The sequence below is a fragment of the Salmo salar genome, chromosome 09, assembly GCF_965601325.2.
Source record: "Salmo salar chromosome 09, fSalSal1, whole genome shotgun sequence".
NCBI classification, from domain to species: domain Eukaryota; kingdom Metazoa; phylum Chordata; class Actinopteri; order Salmoniformes; family Salmonidae; genus Salmo; species Salmo salar.
In genome coordinates, this window is record NC_138299.1 from 134,173,564 (window position 1) to 134,191,780 (window position 18,217).

Below are 18,217 nucleotides of genomic sequence, written 5' to 3' on the forward strand. Positions count from 1 at the left end.
GTGTTCCTCGGGACCTTCAATGCTGCAGAAATTTCTTGGTACCCTTCTCCAGATCTGTGCCTCGACACAATCCTATCTCTGAGATCTACGGACAATTTCTTCGACCTCATGGCTTGGTTTTTGCTCTGATATGCACTGTCAACTGTGGGACCTTATATAGACAGGTGCGTGCCATTCCAAATCATGTCCAATCGATTTAATTTACCACAGGTAGACTCCAATCAAGTTGTAGAAACATCTCAAGGATGATCAATGGAAACAGGATGCACCTGAGCTCAATTCTGAGTCTCATAGCAAAGCGTCTGATTTTTAATAAAAAAAACTGTTTTCGCTTTGTCATTTTGGTGTATTGCGTGTAGATTGATGAGGATTTGTATTGATTTAATCCATTTTAGAATAAGGTTGTAACGTAATAAAATGTGAAAATAGTCAAGGGGTCTGAATACTTTCCGAAGGCACTGTACTGTATGTGTGAGTGTGCAAGTCAATGGATTGATGTGTGTGTTCTTAAATGTGTGTATGCTTGCTTGTGTCTGTCCACTCCAGACCATTTCACTATATGAGTGTGTGGTTGTGTTCCACCCTCCTCCCTCAGCTCAGTGAATGCCATGCCATGCCAGCTCCATGGCAGAGCCCCCAGGTAGTGTCCTGTACTTTACCCGCAGGGTGGAATGATTGTTCGCCACTTCAACCTGACCTGCCAGACCCGCATTTCACAATCAAAGGGAGGATTTCCTGTCCCAGGGTTGAAAGGGAGGGCAGATGGAGTGAATGTAATTTCTGCTCCAATTTTCCGCTGGCCAGAAGCCCGTCCTATCATAACTGTACTGTAGCTACCACACCATACTACTGGGCAGGGCAGAACCCAGTAAGGGGCACTGGGTTCACAAGAACCAACCCAATTAGGTACTCATTGACCTCAGCTAAGAAATGTGAACTATGCTGACCTACAGTATGAAGTCATTGGTTTCTTATCGCTCATCTTAATGTCTAGCTCAAACTCAAAGTGTTCTCTAAGAATGATTTGGTCATGGGAGTCTTTTGGAATGCATGTGATTGGAATTCATACCGGAGGTAAAGGAGACTGGCAGAATTAACCTGCAGTTATATAAGTAACCAATAAATCACCAGTAACCTGATTTAATCCCATATAGGACGTAAAGTAGTTTCTATCTGGTATTCACCGTGAACATAACATGCCATTTCCTCCATTAGCAATCTATATGGTTTATAAGTCAAACATCTGAGAAATCTTTGCACACGATTACATGGTTTCCCATGAAATGGATCTGGCTTACCTCTGAGGCACTGGAACAAACATCTTATTTAGTCTACGATGTTGAACCATGTTTTGGCATCCTCCATTAGTCAATAACATTGCTCCGATTGTTTTGAGTTCAAGTTGAATGGGCTCGTTTTGTCCACGAGACTAAAGCTAACAGATTTAGCCCCATTGAGCGTATTCACTCTATGTTAAGTTTACAGTTTGCGTATCAGCCAGAGGAATAAGCACTGACATGTTTATCGACCATTAGCTGGCCATGAATTTTATTAAAGCCAGACCAAACAAATCCAAAACTAGAGAGTCGAATACAAATGAAAACCTATTTTAAAAGCCTTTATGTCTGTTCATTGAAACCCTATGCATGCCTATAAGGGCCCACGTTTATTGCAAAGTTGTAGAGCAAAAAAGGACTTCTAATGACTGGATGGCAAACAAGTTAGTGATTTAATAGAACTTGTTTTCCAATCCAGAGCATGCCTAATTTATCCATGGTCATTGATGGTTTTTCCAATAATAACTGTGATGAGAGACATTTTCTTTAAAGGCACAGTAAGGGACATGAGTGTTTACGTCAATTAAGAGAAAGCTGGTGACTAATATAGTCACTTTCAAGACCTTGCGCTTTGAGTGTCTAATAATTGGTCCTTTTTACAGGATAATGAAACTCCTGGAAGTCTATGGAGCACATGTGCACACAGTCGCACGCGTGAACACACTTAGCTAATTGCTAGCATTCTCCACCCCTTGTTAAAAGCTTAGTGAACCATTACTCTCCCGTCTCCAACCTCTGGCTCTGAGAGCTTTCACAGATCTTTAGGCTAAGCCTGAACCAGTATCTGGGCAGAGGAGGAGATGAGGAATATGACTAGCCTCCTCTCTAGCCGAGTTAGCTTCCATTCATTTTCCCCTTAGACAGTTCTGCAAGCATTATAATGTCAAAATAAGATTGTTACTTACCAGATGTGGAGTTTCGCTGAGCAACTAACATAATTTACTGCCGTCACCCCCGGAATGTAACTTATTTTGTACATAATGTTTCTGCCACCATCTCTTATGATCAAAAAGAGCTCCTGGATATCAGGACAGTGATTACTCACCTCGTACTGGACGAAGATTTTTTCTTTAACGAGTTGGACGTGGAGGATTTACTTCAGACACCCGTCAAGGCCCAAATCCCGTCATTTGTATGAAGAAGAGACAGAGATATCGGGGCCGTAGGTCGGGGTGCCTTGTAAGGATCTGACGGCTAGTGGGTAATCTGCCTCTACCATCAGTCCTATTAGCCAACGTGCAATCATTGGATAATAAAATGGATGAGCTCTGATCAAGACTATCCTACCAATGGCACATTAAAAACTGTAATATCTTATGTTTCACCGAGTCGTGGCTGAACAACGACATGGATAACATACAGATGGCTGGAATTTCGGTGCATCGGCAAGATAGAACAGCTGCCTCTAGTAAGACACGGGGTGGCGGTCTGTGTCTATTTGTAAATAACAACTGGTGCACAAAATATAATATTAAGGAAGTCTCAAGGTTTTGCTCGACTGAGGTAGAGTATCTCATGATAAGCTGTAGACCACACTATTTACCAAGAGAGTTTTCATCTACACTACTGTTCAAAAGTTTGGGGTCACATAGAAATGTCCTTGTTTTCCATGAAGACATACATGAAATGAGTTGCAAAATGAATAGGAAATAGAGTCAAGACGTTGACAAGGTTAAATCCTCCACGTTGACAAGGTTATAAATAATGATTTTTAATTTAAATAATAATTGTGTCCTTCAAACTTCGCTTTCGTCAAAGAATCCTCCATTTGCAGCAATTACAGCCTTGCAGACCTTTGGCATTCTAGTTGTCAATTTGTTTGAAATCTGAAGAGATTTCACCCCATGCTTCCTGAAGCACCTCCCAATAGTTGGATTGGCTTGATGGGCACTTCTTACGTACCATATGGTCAAACTGCTCCCACAACAGCTCAACAGGGTTGAGATCCGGTGACTGTGGTGGCCATTCCATTATAGACAGAATACTAGCTGACTGCTTCTTCCTTAAATAGTTATTGCATAGTTTGGAGCTGTGCTTTGTGTCATTGTCCTGTTGTAGGAGGAAATTGGCTCCAATTAAGCGCCAGCCACAGGGTATGGCATGGCGTTGCAAAATGGAGTGATAGCCTTCCTTCTTCAAGATCCCTTTTACCCTGTACAAATCTCCCACTTTACCACCACCAAAGCACCCCCCAGACCATCACATTGCCTTCACCATGCTTCACAGATGGCGTCAAGCACTCCTACAGCATCTTTTCATTTTTTTCTGCGTCTCACGAACGTTTTTCTTTGTGATCCGAACACCTCAAACTTAGATTCGTCTATCCATAACACATTTTTCCAATCTTCCTCTGTCCAGTGTCTGTGTTCTTTTGCCCATCTTAATCTTTTATTTTTATTGGCCAGTCTGACATATGGCTTTTTCTTTGCAACTCTGCCTAGAAGGCCAGCATCCCAGAGTCGCCTCTTCACTGTTGACGTTGAGACTGGTGTTTTGCGGTTACTATTTAATTAAGCTGCCAGTTGAGGACTTGTGAGGCATCTGTTTGTCAAACTAGACCCTGTATTGTATTTATCCTCTTGCTCAGTTGTGCACCGGGGCCTCCCACTCCTCTTTCTATTCTGGTTAGAGACAGTTTGCGCTGTTCTGTGAAGGGAGTAGTACACAGCGTTGTACGAGATCTTCAGTTTCTTGGCAATTTCTTGCATGGAATAGCCTTCATTTCTCAGAACAAGAAAAGACTGACGAGTTCAGAAGAAGGTTCTTTGCTTCTGGCCATTTTGAGCCTGTAATCGAACTCACAAAGGCTGATGCTCCAGATACTCAACTAGTCTAAAGAAGGCCAGTTTTATTGCATCTTTAATGCATCTTTAATCAGCACAACAGTTTTCAGCTGTGCTAACGTAATTACAAAAGGGTTTTCTAATGATCAATTAGCCTTTTAAAATGATAAACTTGGATTAGCTAACACAACGTGCCATTGGAACACACAGGAGTGATGGTTGCTGATAATGGGCCTCTGTACGCCTATGTAGATATTCCATTAAAAATCAGCCGTTTCATGCTACAATAGTCATTTACACCATTAACAATGTCTACACTGTGTTTCTGATCAATTTGATGTTATTTTAATGGACAAAAAATGAGCTTTTCTTTAAAAAACAAGGATATTTCTTCTTCTGACCCCAAACTTTTGAACGGTAGTGTATATTTTTTATAGCTGTCTATTTACCACCACACACCCGACGCTAGCACTAAGACCAAAGAGTTCTATAAGGCCATAAGCAAACAAGAAAATGCTCAGCCAGAGGCGGCGCTTCTAGGGAAACTTAAATCAGTTTGAAATCATTTCTACCAGGATGTTGCATGTGTAACCAGAGGAAAAAAACTCTAGACCACCTTTACTCCACACACAGAGACACGTACAAATCTCTCCCTCGCCTTCCATTTGGCAAATCTGACCATAATTCTATCCTCCTGATTCCTGCTTACAAGCAAAAACTAAAGCAGTAAGTACCAGTGCTCGCTCAATACGGAAGTGGTCAGATGATGCAGATGCTAAGCTACAGGAATGTTTTGCTAGCACAGACTGGAATATGTTCAGGGATTCTTCGGATGGCATTGAGGAGTTCACATCAGTCACTGGCTTCATCAAATGTGCATTGATGATATCGTCTCCACAGTGACCGTTTGTACCCCAACCAGAAGCCATGGATTACAGGCAACATCCGCACTGAGCTAAAGGGTAGAGCTGCCTCTATCAAGGAGCGAGACACTAACCTGGACGCTTATAAGAAATCCCGCTATGGCCTCTGACGAACCGTCAAACAGGCAAAACGTCAATGCAGAACTAAGATTGAATCATACTACACCGACTCCGATGCTCGTCGGATGTGGCAGGGCTCGCAAACTATTACGTATTTCAAAGGGAAGCACGGCCGCGAGCTGCCCAGTGACACGCTAAACTGCCCAGACAAGCTAAACTACTTCTATGCTCGCTTGGAGGCAAGCAACACTGAAGCATGCATAAGAGCATCAGCTGTTCAGGATGACTGTGTGATCACAGACTTCCTGACAGGCTGCCCCCAGGTGGTAAGGGTAGATAACAACACATCTGCCATGCTGATCTTCAACACAGGGGCCCCTCAGGGGTGCGTGCTTAGTCCCCTCCTGTAGTCCCTGTTCACCCATGACTGCTTGGCCAAGCACGACTCCAACACCATCATTAAGTTTGCCGACGACACAACAGTGGTAGGCCTGATCACCGACAACAATGAGACAGCCTATAGGGAGGAGGTCAGAGACCTGGTATTGTGGTGCCAGGATAACAACCTGTCCCTCAACGTGTTCTAGACAAAGGAGATGATTGTGGACTACAGGACAAGAAACACCGAGCACGCCCCCATTCTCATCGTTGGGGCTGTAGAGGAGCAGGTTGAGAGCTACACGTTCAAACTATCATGGTCCTAACACACCAAGACAGTCGTGAAGAGGGCACGACAACGCCTATTCCCCCTCTGGAGACTGAAAAGATTTGGCATGGGTCCTCAGATCCTCAAAAATGTCTAAAGCTGCAACATCGAGATCATCCTGACTGGTTCCTTCACCGCCTGGTATGACAACTGCTTGGCATTCGTCTGCAAGGCACTACAGAGGGTAATGCGTACGGCCCAGTACATCACTGGGGCCAAGCTTCTTGCCATCCAGGACCTCTATACCAGGCTGTGTCAGAGGAAGGCCCTAAAAATTGCCAAAGACTCCAGCCACCATAGCCATAGACTGTTCTCTCTGCTACTGCACGGCAAGCGGTACCGGATCGCCAAGTCTAGGTCCGAAAAGCTTCTTAACAGTTTCTACTCCCAAGCCATAAAACTCCTGAACAGCTTATTAAATGGCTACCTGGACTTTTGTGTTTACTCTGTTGTTACTCTCTGTTTATTATCTATGCATAGTCACTTTACCTCTACAGTACCTACATGTACATAATAGCTCAATTAGCTTTGCTAACCTGTGCCCCGCATTTCACTGTAAGATCGACACCTGTTGTATTCGGCGCATGTGACAAATACAATGTGATTTTACTTGATTTTTATTGTCAAAGTAGAATTATGTTTTTTGATTTTTTTTTTTACAAATTAATAAAAAATGAAAAGCTCAAATGTCTTGAGTCAATAAGTGAGTATTCAACCCCTTTGCTATGGCAAGCCTAAATAAGTTCAGGAGTAAAACTTTGCTTAACAAGTCACATATTCATTTGCATGGACTCACTCTGTGTGCAATAATAGTTGTTAAGATGATTTTTGAATGACTACCTCATCTCTCTCTCATCTCTCTAAAAATTCTAGATGAAAACCTGCTTCAGTCTGCTTTTCAACAGACACTGGGAGACAAATTCACCTTTCAGCGGGACAATAACCTAAAACACAAGGCCAAATATACACTGGAGTTGCTTACCAAGATGACATTGAATGTTCCTAAGTGGCCTAGTTACAGTTTTGACTTATATCGTCTTGAAAATATATGGCAAGACTTGAAAATGGTTGTCTTGCAAGGATCAACAACCAACTTGACAGAGGTTGAAGAGTTTTAAGAAGAATAATGTGAAAATATTGTGTGATCCAGATGTGCAAAGCTCTTAGAGACTTACTCAGAAAGACTCACAGCTCTAATCACTGCCAAAGGAGATTCTAACATGTATTGACTCAGGGGTGTGAATACTTATATAAATAAGATATTTCTGTATTCATTTTCAATAAATGTGCAAAAATGTTCACTTTGTCATTTTGGGTATTGTATGTAGATGGGTGACAATTTTTTGTATTTAATCCATTTTTTAAATCAGGCTGTAACACAGCATATATGGAATAAGTCAAGGGGTATGAATACTTTCTGAAGGCACGGTATATAACCGAAAAAAAACTGTTTGTTTGTGAATGAAATCAATGACACAATGAATGATGTAATGATTACCTTAATTCAATCAATCAATCAATCAATCAATCAATCAATCAATCAATCAATCAATCAATCAATCAATCAATCAATCAATCAATCAATCAATCAAATGTATTTATAAAGCCCTTTTTACATCAGCAGATGTCACAAAGTGCTGTACAGAAACCCAGCCTAAAACCCCAAACAGCAAGCTATGCTGATTTAGTCAATGTGTAATAATTCTTTGAGTATTCCACAGCAATGATCATCCTGGCGTTTGTTCTTCTAATCCATTTTCCTTGATCGTAAGACTAATGATGCCAAGCAATTTAAACCAAGTGAAACTGAAAAATAAATATTTTTGTGCAGGCTATGATTAGCCTAACCTTGGGCCTTCACTGATGCACATTTTATTTCTTCCCAGACCATATATAGAATAAGCAATTATACAAATCACATGGAGTGCTGGACATGTCACTTTGTTGATTAGTCAGTGGTTAACAATTAGAAATAAAATAAGCATGCCATAAAGCATTATTAAAACTATGCAGTAACACATTCTTTCAGATTCCTCAATAACATTTTATGAGTTATTCCCAAGAGTCTGATCCACTGCTCCGGTTTCCACACTTCAATCAATGTATTTATCTAAAATAATTAATGTCTGTCATCATTATTTGCACTGGTGTTTAACAATAAAATGCTTTCTAATGACCTTCAATAAATGGCTTGGAGCACTGTCTTAGAACCACATCTTAACATCACTTTCACAGTTTTATGTAAAGAACTCTTCAAAATTGAGACATAATTAGATATTTCTCTGTCAGTGTTAAATATACAAAACAAATGAAATACTTTTATACAATAACTTTTGGGGGCCATTTTCTGTTTTTGTTGACTTTGCACATGAGCAGCAAATTACTCTCATATGGAGGCATTGTTTGCCACATGCGGTCAGAGCAGAATAGCATGACAATGTCAGAGTCCTTCAACAGGGAAAGACTTCCCATAGCATCCATGGAAGACCCTATCGGCCTGGAATTATGTGCATCTGCAAACAAAGACTAACAACCGCAAGAATGTATGAGTACTTTCTGAAGGCAATATACTTACATTAAATATTATTGCATTACTTGTAGTGCTTGTGTAACAAGAGGTTGATATGACGTTTATATTGTACACTGCGGTAGGTGATATAATCAATGATCTTTCCAGACAATACATTTTTTCGGTTGCTTGTCCATTTTTATTTAGACCTTTTTTGGAAGTACATACTGGGTGTGACAGTGGTAAATGACAATAGTTGCTCAGAGTATCAAACGTATTTTGACATTATAACGCTTGCAGAAGTGTCTAATGTGGAAATGAATGGTATCTAACTGCACTCTTAGAAAAAAAGATGCTATCTAGAACCTAAAAGGTTTATACGGCTGTCCCGATAGGAGAACCAGTATCTGGGCAGAGGAATTAGTATCTGGTTCCAGGTAGAACACTTTTTAGTTCCATTGTAGAACCCTTTACACATAGGGTTCTACATGGAACTCAGAAGATTTCTACCTGGAACCAAAAAGGGTTCTCCTATGGGGACTGCCAAGAACCCTTTTGGAACAATTTTTTCTAAGAGTGTGGGCTAGTGCGGAGACTCGTCACATTCATCCTCTCTTCCTCTGTCCAGATATTGGTTCATGCTAATCCTTAAATAAAATGTGTCTAAATATGTTTGGAGTGTTCCAGACACCTGACATTTACAGAATTAACGCCTTCCATCCGGTTATTCATCACACCATCCATCCATGTAAATGAATGTGTGTCTGTGTCTGGTAAAGCCTGTGTGGCCAGCAGCAGATCCAGGTTACCCTCCCTCCCAGAAGGTTCTCTGTAGCTAGACTAACTTAATATCAGCCAACCTATTCTGATTGCAGTGAAAGGCTCAGTCTTAAAGGAGGCTGACATCCTGAGACCAGGATCTACAGAGCAGTGCAGCAGAGCAGAGCAGAGAAGACTCCCTGGTTCCTGGCACTAAGCAACAACAGCTATCAGACGTGTGGCGTCTGGCCTACTTTTTGTCACAGTTTAGCATTATATTTTCCAGAACGCTTAGCGAGAAAAGGGAGGGGGGAGGTGGGTCAAAGAAAGACAAGAGTGAAAAGAGTAAATCTTGATGACAGAAGAACTCCGTGCCTCTCTCCCTCCACCTTTCTTCCCCTTCTCTCCTCTCTCCCTCTGACTGAACTCAAGGCCCCAGCCGCTCTGATACACACATCTGTGGAGCAGAGCATAAATGTAAAGTATGCAAAGTCAAATAAACAAATGACACACAGACGGTACTATTTTAAAAGAAGGCGGAATTCTGATCTCATCATCGCCACTAATCTTCAGCCCTCCGATGTCTTGGCTGAGACAGAACCTACCTACTGTACCGGGAGGTTGACATAGTGCATGATCTCTCTCCTTCATATAGGTTCACAGAGACAATGTCTATGAAAAAAAATAAGGTTTGCAACAGCTGCAAATTCCTTCTTACTTTGTAAGGTTTGAAGATTTTTTAGACGATGTATTGAACATGACAGGAACGTAAGCTATGGAATGACTATCTGAACTTCACAGAGCAAATTGCATCTCGATTCTAAAGAAACTTACTTCATCACATCTTACACAATCTGTTAAAAGGACAGAGCAAAACTAAGTATTAATTAGTAGTCTGCTCATTGCCTATGATAAGACTAGCATTTTCAAGGATACAGGTTACTTTCAATAACCATCCAAGGTAACTTACATTTTTATGTTCAGAAAAGGACATGAACAATGAGATATTTACCCAAGATTTACCCTCATTCTGGCAAGCATAAGTACACTGTAGTTCGTTACTACACACTTACAGGGTATGAAGAAAAGCACAAAATGTGTAACTTCCAGTCTTTTCTGAACCAGAAATGTCAGCTAAGTTCGAACAGGCCCCCACTACTACCATTTCATAAACTAGGCTAAAATGTATGTGGGTATGGGACCAGGTCCAAAGATGATGTACTAACTTTGGTGCTAACAAAACAACAAAGATTTATAGAACTCCTAGGTTGACATCACTTAAACCAAGACAATAATCCATGTTACTAAAAAACATCTGTCACATGTGTTAAGCTTGGAATTTCCTCTTAATCATTTAGTTACATTTGCAAGATTGTCTATCTATATGGTGATAAAAGGAACTATTGTCATAACATTGCTTTGTATTTTTATCCCTCTTTAACATGAACGAGTAACGGTATAGGATTGTTTCTTATGTTACTCTGTTAATTATGACATATGAACCATTTAACGGTGAATACCTGAGGTATTAGGAAAAATAGAAAATGCCATGAACGGTTCCTCCATAACTGGAAAAGATTCAATTTATTTTTACGATGCTTTATGATTGTCATAAAACAAACACTGACAAGCCGCTCCAAACATCTGGCAGATGGAACGTTTTATAAGAGTATCAGAGATGGCTGATTTGACAGAATTTTTACAAGACAGGTTCCTTTAGGATCTGCTGCATGGGGTTCCTTAGTAAACCTGGGAGATCAGATAATGGACAGCGGGGGGTCAAAAACTCAGAGACCAACAAACCGACCGCTCCCCTCACAGCTCACAGTTTGAGGCCAGTATACCTGGGTTCAAATGCTATTCGAGGTCTTTCAAATACTTTGAGCATTTGCTTTAGGCTGCTTTGAGTGCAAGATGGATGTGGTTTGCAGCATTGCAATTATTCTATTTGATAGTAAGAAGAAGCTGTTTTGTTAGACTTCAGTGGAGCTTTTGATATAATTGATCATAACCTAGTGCTGTGTAATGTTGTACTGTAGTGTTTTTTTCAAGGATTTCATGTGAAGTCTTTACGATCAACCTGTGGCATTACAGTTGTGAGCATGTTAAAGCACAAATCCTATAACGTCAGACATACATTTGTAAATGGGTTGCATTAAACAGCCTATTTGTGTAACATAGACTCTAATAATAAAAGTGTGTGTTGTGTACAGAACAGTCATGGAGCTACGGTACACCCTGGACATTTCCAGTGCTCTCCTTTTGAAATACGCGTCTATTAAACCAACTCTTCCATCCCAAATCTGGTCTGGTTTGGTTTCTATAACACTCGTACCGGCAAAAATCGGCATGCTCAAAATCTATAACAAGTGTGTCAGTAATGACTCCATACTACATGTTCTGTAAGCGCGTCAGATGGTTGGATAAGCGATTTCCCAGCCATGCTATCCTGTTCTAAAATGGCTCCGGGAGAGAGAGAGAGTGCAGCAGTGAGAGAGCATGTTTTAATATAAAACTGCCAAAGACGGATAGAATGTCAGAGCTGTTAACAGTCCTGCCAGGGAGTGTGTGAGAGGAATGAATAAATACGACCGAATGAGAGTCTTATCTTCAGTAGCGGCCTCAGGTTGCTCCTGCCAGCGACCCAGGAGCCCCTGCTCACTCTGGCTCTGAAAGGGGTCACGGAGCAACAATGAAGGTACGGCCTGGTTCTCAGAGTGTAACTCAAGACTAGGGTTGCAAAACTACCGGTAATTTAGCAAAGGTACCTGAACATTCAATAATTTTGGTAATTAACATACAGTTTGGACACACCTACTCATTCCAGGGTTTTTCTTTATTTTGACTATTTTCTACATTGTAGAATAATAGTGAAGACATCAAAACTATGAAATAACACATATGGAATCATGTAGTAAGCAAAAAGTGTTAAACAAATCAAAATATATATATATTTTTAGAAAGTAGCCACCATTTTCCTTGATGACAGCTTTGCACACTCTTGGCATTCTCTCAACCAGCTTCATGAGGTAGTCACCTGGAATACATTTAAATTAAAAGTAAATTTTTTATGCGTTTGAGCCAATCAGTTGTAGAGAAAATAGCCCTATTTGCTAAAATACCATATTACGGCAAGAACTGCTCAAATAAGCAAAGAGAAAGGACAGTCCATCATTACTTTAAGACCTGAAGGTCAGTCAATCCGGAAAATGTGAAGAACTTTGAAAGTTTATTCAAGTGCAGTCGCAAACACCATCCAGCGCTATGATGAAATTGGCTGTCATGAGGTAATAATTAAAAGTGTATTAATATTAAAATATATAAAGGATGTTTATGCTGAAATCCTTATATTAAACACCAATGGTATTCACTAAATTTATGGTTTATATTTAGAATGATTTACAGCTTTGTTATTCAATTTTTTTTATTTTATAATCATATTTGATTATTTAATATATTTTACACACTGAGGGCCAGAGATAATTACAGACACCTGTGATAATCAGAAGTACCCAAAAGGGCCACTAGGTGACTTGTGACAAATTACATAAAATCTTTGAAAGTTACATTTCTGGTAGTTTACTGGTAAACTTAGCAAGTTACAAGTAATATACCCTCCCTTTGCATCCTTACTCAAGACCAAATGTATACTGCGTATGGTGTATCCCTTCCTCTAAAGAGACCAAAATGAAGTCTAAAACGCCTGTTTTTTCTTTCTTTAAATAGTTTTGAGTGGATTCAGTTTTGAAGAAGATGTGATCAAATCACATTACTTTTAAGTCTTCCCCTAAGTGGATGCCCTGTGGCACTGAGTAGTAGCCCCTCTGCCAACGAGCCACAAGACGCCAGGGTGTCACTTTAGTCCTGTTATCCCTCCCTGGCAACCCACCTCACACAAAGGGATTAAGTCCAGAAAGGTGCTTCACTCACAAACACACATCTCCAATAAATAACTAGAGAACTACTGCAAAGCTCAACAGAGAAGATCAGAGTCGAGATAATCAGATTGGGAATCTACCAACCAAACCAGCCGGTGAATCAGGGGCAACACAACACAGCAAGCCAGGGCAATTCATCACCAGTCTGCCCAACTGACAGGCGAGGTGTGCCATTCGATCTGCCATGATTTCATTCACCTTCAACTGCGGCCAGGAGAGTGTCACTGACGGAGAGAACTAACGGATTAGAATCCTCTGAAGTCCTGAAAGCCTGAGCTTCAACGCCAAAAGAGGCAAACTGACTTCCAGGGCTTCCAGGCAGCACTGCATGCAGAGCAAAACTCACAGACTCAGGCTTCTTAATTCTTATGAGACTGGCTAGAAGGAAATGAACAGAGTTGGTGGAACTTTTGTTATTCTTTATCCTCTGCCGGCATCTGCATGCTTGTTAGGGTTGTGTCATTAACAGTGTTGGTCATAAAACAGAAACGAATGACTCTGGCACTGTTTTTGTAACCCGTCATTGACTGGAATTGTCTGGACTAAAGTGACAGAGTACACTGAGGTGTGAACTGAAACGTTGATATCTGATACACGTCTTGGCAATGTAGCATGTAAAAGAGTGAACAAACTCTGATTACATTACTTTGTGTGACTAAGTACAGAAAAGAGATGGACGGTTGAGAGAAGAGTTCGTCGAATGCCAGGATAGTTATTAATCCCAGAGGGATTGGCAGTAGCATTGGAAGCTGACAGAATGTTTGGTCTTTCCTTCACAAGTCTCATACTATCCAGATACTTCAGGGTAAACATCAGATGGGTGTGGATACCACATGAATGACCATTAATGAAAAGGTAATTAGCCAATTTAGGTCAAACGAAATGTGCTCAGAGCAGGCAGTTTTACAGAGAGATCTTGATTGAACTGTAGTCTCTGCATTACATTTAGTCTGACTATGCCCTTTATAGTGTAATACTTTTGACCAGGGCACACAGGGCTCTAGTCAAATGTAGTGCATTATATAGGAAATAGGGTTCCATTTGGGACTGTGTCTTTGAGGAAGAGGCCACTTAACTCCATCTGTCTCTTCTCAGATTTATTTTGATCAGAATAACATCCCATTCTCACTCTATCCGTCTGACAGATGGTGTTTGTTTGTAGGAATTAAAAAATATATATTGAGGGCTCCTGAGTGGCGCAGCGGTCTAAGGCACTTCATCTCAGTGCTAGAGGCGTCACTACAGACCCTGGTTTGATCCCGGGCTGTATCACAACTGGCCGTGATCGGGAGACCCATCGGGAGATGCACAATTGGTCTGGGTTAGGGGAGGGTTTGGCCGTCATTGTAAAATAAGAATTTGTTTTTAACTGACTTGCCTAGTTAAATAAAGGTTAAATAAACAAATAAAAAGGACAGAGGAACTGATGACACATTTCAGCAGTCTGCCACAGTACATGCTCAGGGATACCAGACAGAGTCATATCACAACTGACAAGCTGCATATTTATTACCCAACTCCTTCCCTGACGTTCCCTCATGCGTCATAACTCATTCACACTCGCAAAAAAAATGCTCCTCAATCCCATTCTCATGATAACTGTCCAAAGTATGAGCAAGCAGAGGGTTTTTTCGGTGAAAACCCTCTTAAAAAGGTGATTGGGTGTTAATGGGGTTTGCATTACTTTCAGATAATTGACACTTACTTGGAACGAGCTAGAGGGTTTCTTAACTTTCCAGTCACAGCCAGAGACAGCTGGAGTTGGTTTCAGCACCTCAGAACAGGTTTGATAGGGATGGATTTTATGTTCACCGAAGATCAAAGTTTGGCTCCTAAGCCAATATTGATATTCGCTGGCCCCTCCATCCGTATGCTGTAAATTCTCCCTGAGCTGAGCTGCTGCTCTCAAAAGCTGAACTGAGCTCTGTTTGTTTCAGACGAGGCAATTGGCTCACCAGTTTAGGTCAGTGCAAAGAAGAGTTGGAAGAAAACTGCAATGACGGCAAAAACGGAAAACACAATATATTACCTAAGAGATCCAGAGTCCTCAGATCCACAGGCTCTTTTCATATACATTCAAGTATCACAGGTGCTTAACAGGTGAATGGGGCTTCTATTGACCTGTAAGTTAACGTGCCATCCAATAAAGTCTAATAAAGAGGAGACAGCTTGGAAAAACCACAAAGTCACGTAAAAACCTATGTATCAAGCATCATAAATGCGTATGTCATGTCAAAATGAGATGAGTTTGTCATAAAGTGGTTATAACAGGTGTCTGACATGTCACATTGCTGATGCATTACTGTGTGAACAGTTTATGATGAATCACCTCAGTTAAATTTGACCATTTCCTCCTATCACACTCATCAACATCGCAGATCCGGCCACCGATTTAAGATACAGTTAAATATAAGACTATATAAGGGCAAAATATTCCAGTCATGGGTTTTAAAATGGACTGTAGCTGCTCCACCATCTATAACTCTACCTGACACAGTTAGAGAGAATAATAGCTCAGACTCCGATACTAACAGCTGGGGAACAGAAGATACATGCATTCTTTTTGGGCAAATAAATACATTTTGAAAAGAGCTTGGCTTGAAGAGATCAGACTGCAGTGCAGAACTTCAACATGCTTTCCAACTGGAGGGACTAAACAACTCTGGCTGCTCGCATAAACAAAACAAAAACAATATCAAAGTAGAGAGGGAGGGAGAGAGGAGAAAGTGGAAACCCCTCGCAGCTTGAAGGAAAGAGTGAACGATGTACGCAGCTCTGAGCAATCACTGACCCTTTCTCTCTCTTTTCCCTCCCTCTTTCTCTCTCTCTCCCCCTGTACAAAAAGATAAGCTGTCGTCCGCCCCAAACTTGGTTAGAAATGAATACCTCAGACCACATGCTGTGGAACAGAGGAATCTCACTCACACTCACACACACACACACACACACACACACACACACACACACACACACACACACACACACACACACACACACACACACACACACACACATTACAGAAACAGTTTACTGTTTAAGAACCAAATGGAAGCAAACAGAGCAAAGCGAGAGTTTCTATTGGACAAATTCAGGTAGGTCCCTCCCCATTTTGTTCTGTTTGCTTCCGTTTAATAAATGTTTTGCTACAGAATCGGCGTAATGAATACGCCCCTGATTTCATTCACACTCAAAAACACTGAAACCTGTTGGAAACAGTCCTCTCTAGAAACCAAACATACTGTATGCCAATTTGCGCTAAGCCAGGTCACTCATATTTCTGTATTTATGTGTTTAGGATATATATTTTATTGTTCCCTCTTCCTAGTGAGCACTTCCAACATAAGCCAGTTGCTGGACAGTTCCTCCAGCTTTATCTGAAATTGTATAAATTCAAGAAACAATTTTAGAGGTCCTAATAAAATGTATGCTTGTTTAGGCTTTATAACCACCACAATCATTTCATTTCACTTTTAAATTTAAGCTATTATGTTCTTGTTTAAGTCAACAAATAAAATCAAGTTGAAAATATTGCTGGAGATCGAATTGTTGGATCAATATTACAATGTGTGACACAGATTTTCGCAAAGACTACCTTGTATATCCTCAATATAAATCCTTTACAATTCTTAAAATAGAAATATGTACCTAATAAAGAAATGAGCCAGACAGTATAAAGTACAGTTATGATATATGTATTTAGACACTGAATCTGCCTTTAGAAAGACAATCCTCTCTAAAAATACCACAACAACAACTCTAACCCTGCAGGCATAAATACTGTATCTGGTCCAAAACCTGGACAATATTAGCCACAACTACAAGAACACAAAGCACATGCAAATATGGAGCAGATTACCATTGTGTGTTTTAATTATAATCGAGACAGTGAGTGGTAGATCTGCACTGCAATGGAACAGAATGTTGTTATCTTGAACTTCAAGTGCAATGGAAAGTTGGGGCTTTTAAAATCTTTGACACTTGTACAGAGAGTCAGCTAGAATCAACATGACTGAATAGTCATAAGTGCTACTTTCAAAATAAATATTCAGTTTGAAGTATGGTTTATATTTTAGATGCAAACATTTTGAGGGTATTTGAGAGAAACAAAAAAACGTTTTTATGGAGAAAAGGTTATGCATAGGATTTGCGTGAATTTTGCACAGAAATAAGTTATCTGAATTGCTTTCTAGACAGGTCCTCTTTAGCAGGGTTTGCAGACAAAATAAACAAGACAAGACTGGGTCAGTGGATATCAGTGCATGCATGACAAATATACCATACACTTTATGAAATAGACAGAACTGCACACACAACAGAGAGGTTGGAGTGGTTAAAGTCCTCTGTGTAACAACTGAGAAGAGCAAAGAGAAACACAGAGACATAGACCTGCACCTGTTCTAAAATACCTGCACCCTAAGCCTGCTATCTAGGTAGCAGAGGTCATGGCTGAGTTCACCTAGGCACACACCTACCTCCTTGAAGAGAGGGCTGAATCAGAGATAGGTAGAAGAAACCATGAAGGAGTGATAGAACCATTCTGTTAGCCATCTCGCTCCACAATGCACCACCCCTCTCCCTATCGGTTGTTTTTATTCTCCTCAAGCTAATTACCAACAACCAGAGGTCTTCAAGTACAGAAGAAAGAAAAAAAAATGTTTAAAGTGGAAAAAAAGAGAAAAGATATGGGCCACTACGTAATTAAGAGAGGGCAAAGACTTTTGGTTCAATGGATCACTTCGCTTTTTTCCCTCCCCTATGTCTGGTGTTGCTGTTTTTATTCTGGTCACTCCTGCCAACAGTGCAGGCTCTGCTGCCAGAGAGAGAGAGAGAGAGAGAGAGAGAGAGAGAGAGAGAGAGAGAGAGAGAGAGAAGGGGGGAGAGAAAAGAAAGAGAGAGGGAAGGAGAGACCCCCCTCCTTCCCACCCCCCTCATCCAAAAGGAATTGCACTGTCTGCCAGACATTTGCATGGATTCAGAGAGGACTTATCTTTTAAAGTACACAGTGAGAGAGACAGAGGGAGAGAGAGACAGGGAGAGAGAGACTGAGGAAGAGAAAGAGAGGGAGAGTAAACCAGTGAACAAATCTTGGGTAATTACCTGTTTTCCATGACTATTCCTCCTAGTAATAGAGTAGAGGGTTTTCAGCAACACAATATCTTGAGGGTTTTTTCCACAGGTTCAGTGGTGTTCCGATGACCCTAA

General features: G+C 40.7%; 1 protein-coding gene across 24 annotated transcripts in view; it reads right to left on the bottom strand.

Annotated features, from left to right (window-relative positions):
- Window positions 1-17,784, bottom strand: part of LOC106612831 (uncharacterized) — an 84,824-nt gene extending 67,040 nt beyond the window's left edge. For all 24 annotated transcript variants that reach the window (XM_045724573.2, XM_045724572.2, XM_045724556.2 and 21 more), the window contains exon 1: window positions 17,488-17,784. In XM_045724573.2, the coding sequence (XP_045580529.1) occupies window positions 17,488-17,563 (76 nt within the window). In that variant the 5' untranslated portion in view covers window positions 17,564-17,784. The remainder of the gene's footprint in view (window positions 1-17,487) is intronic.
- Window positions 17,785-18,217: the final 433 nt, after the last annotated feature.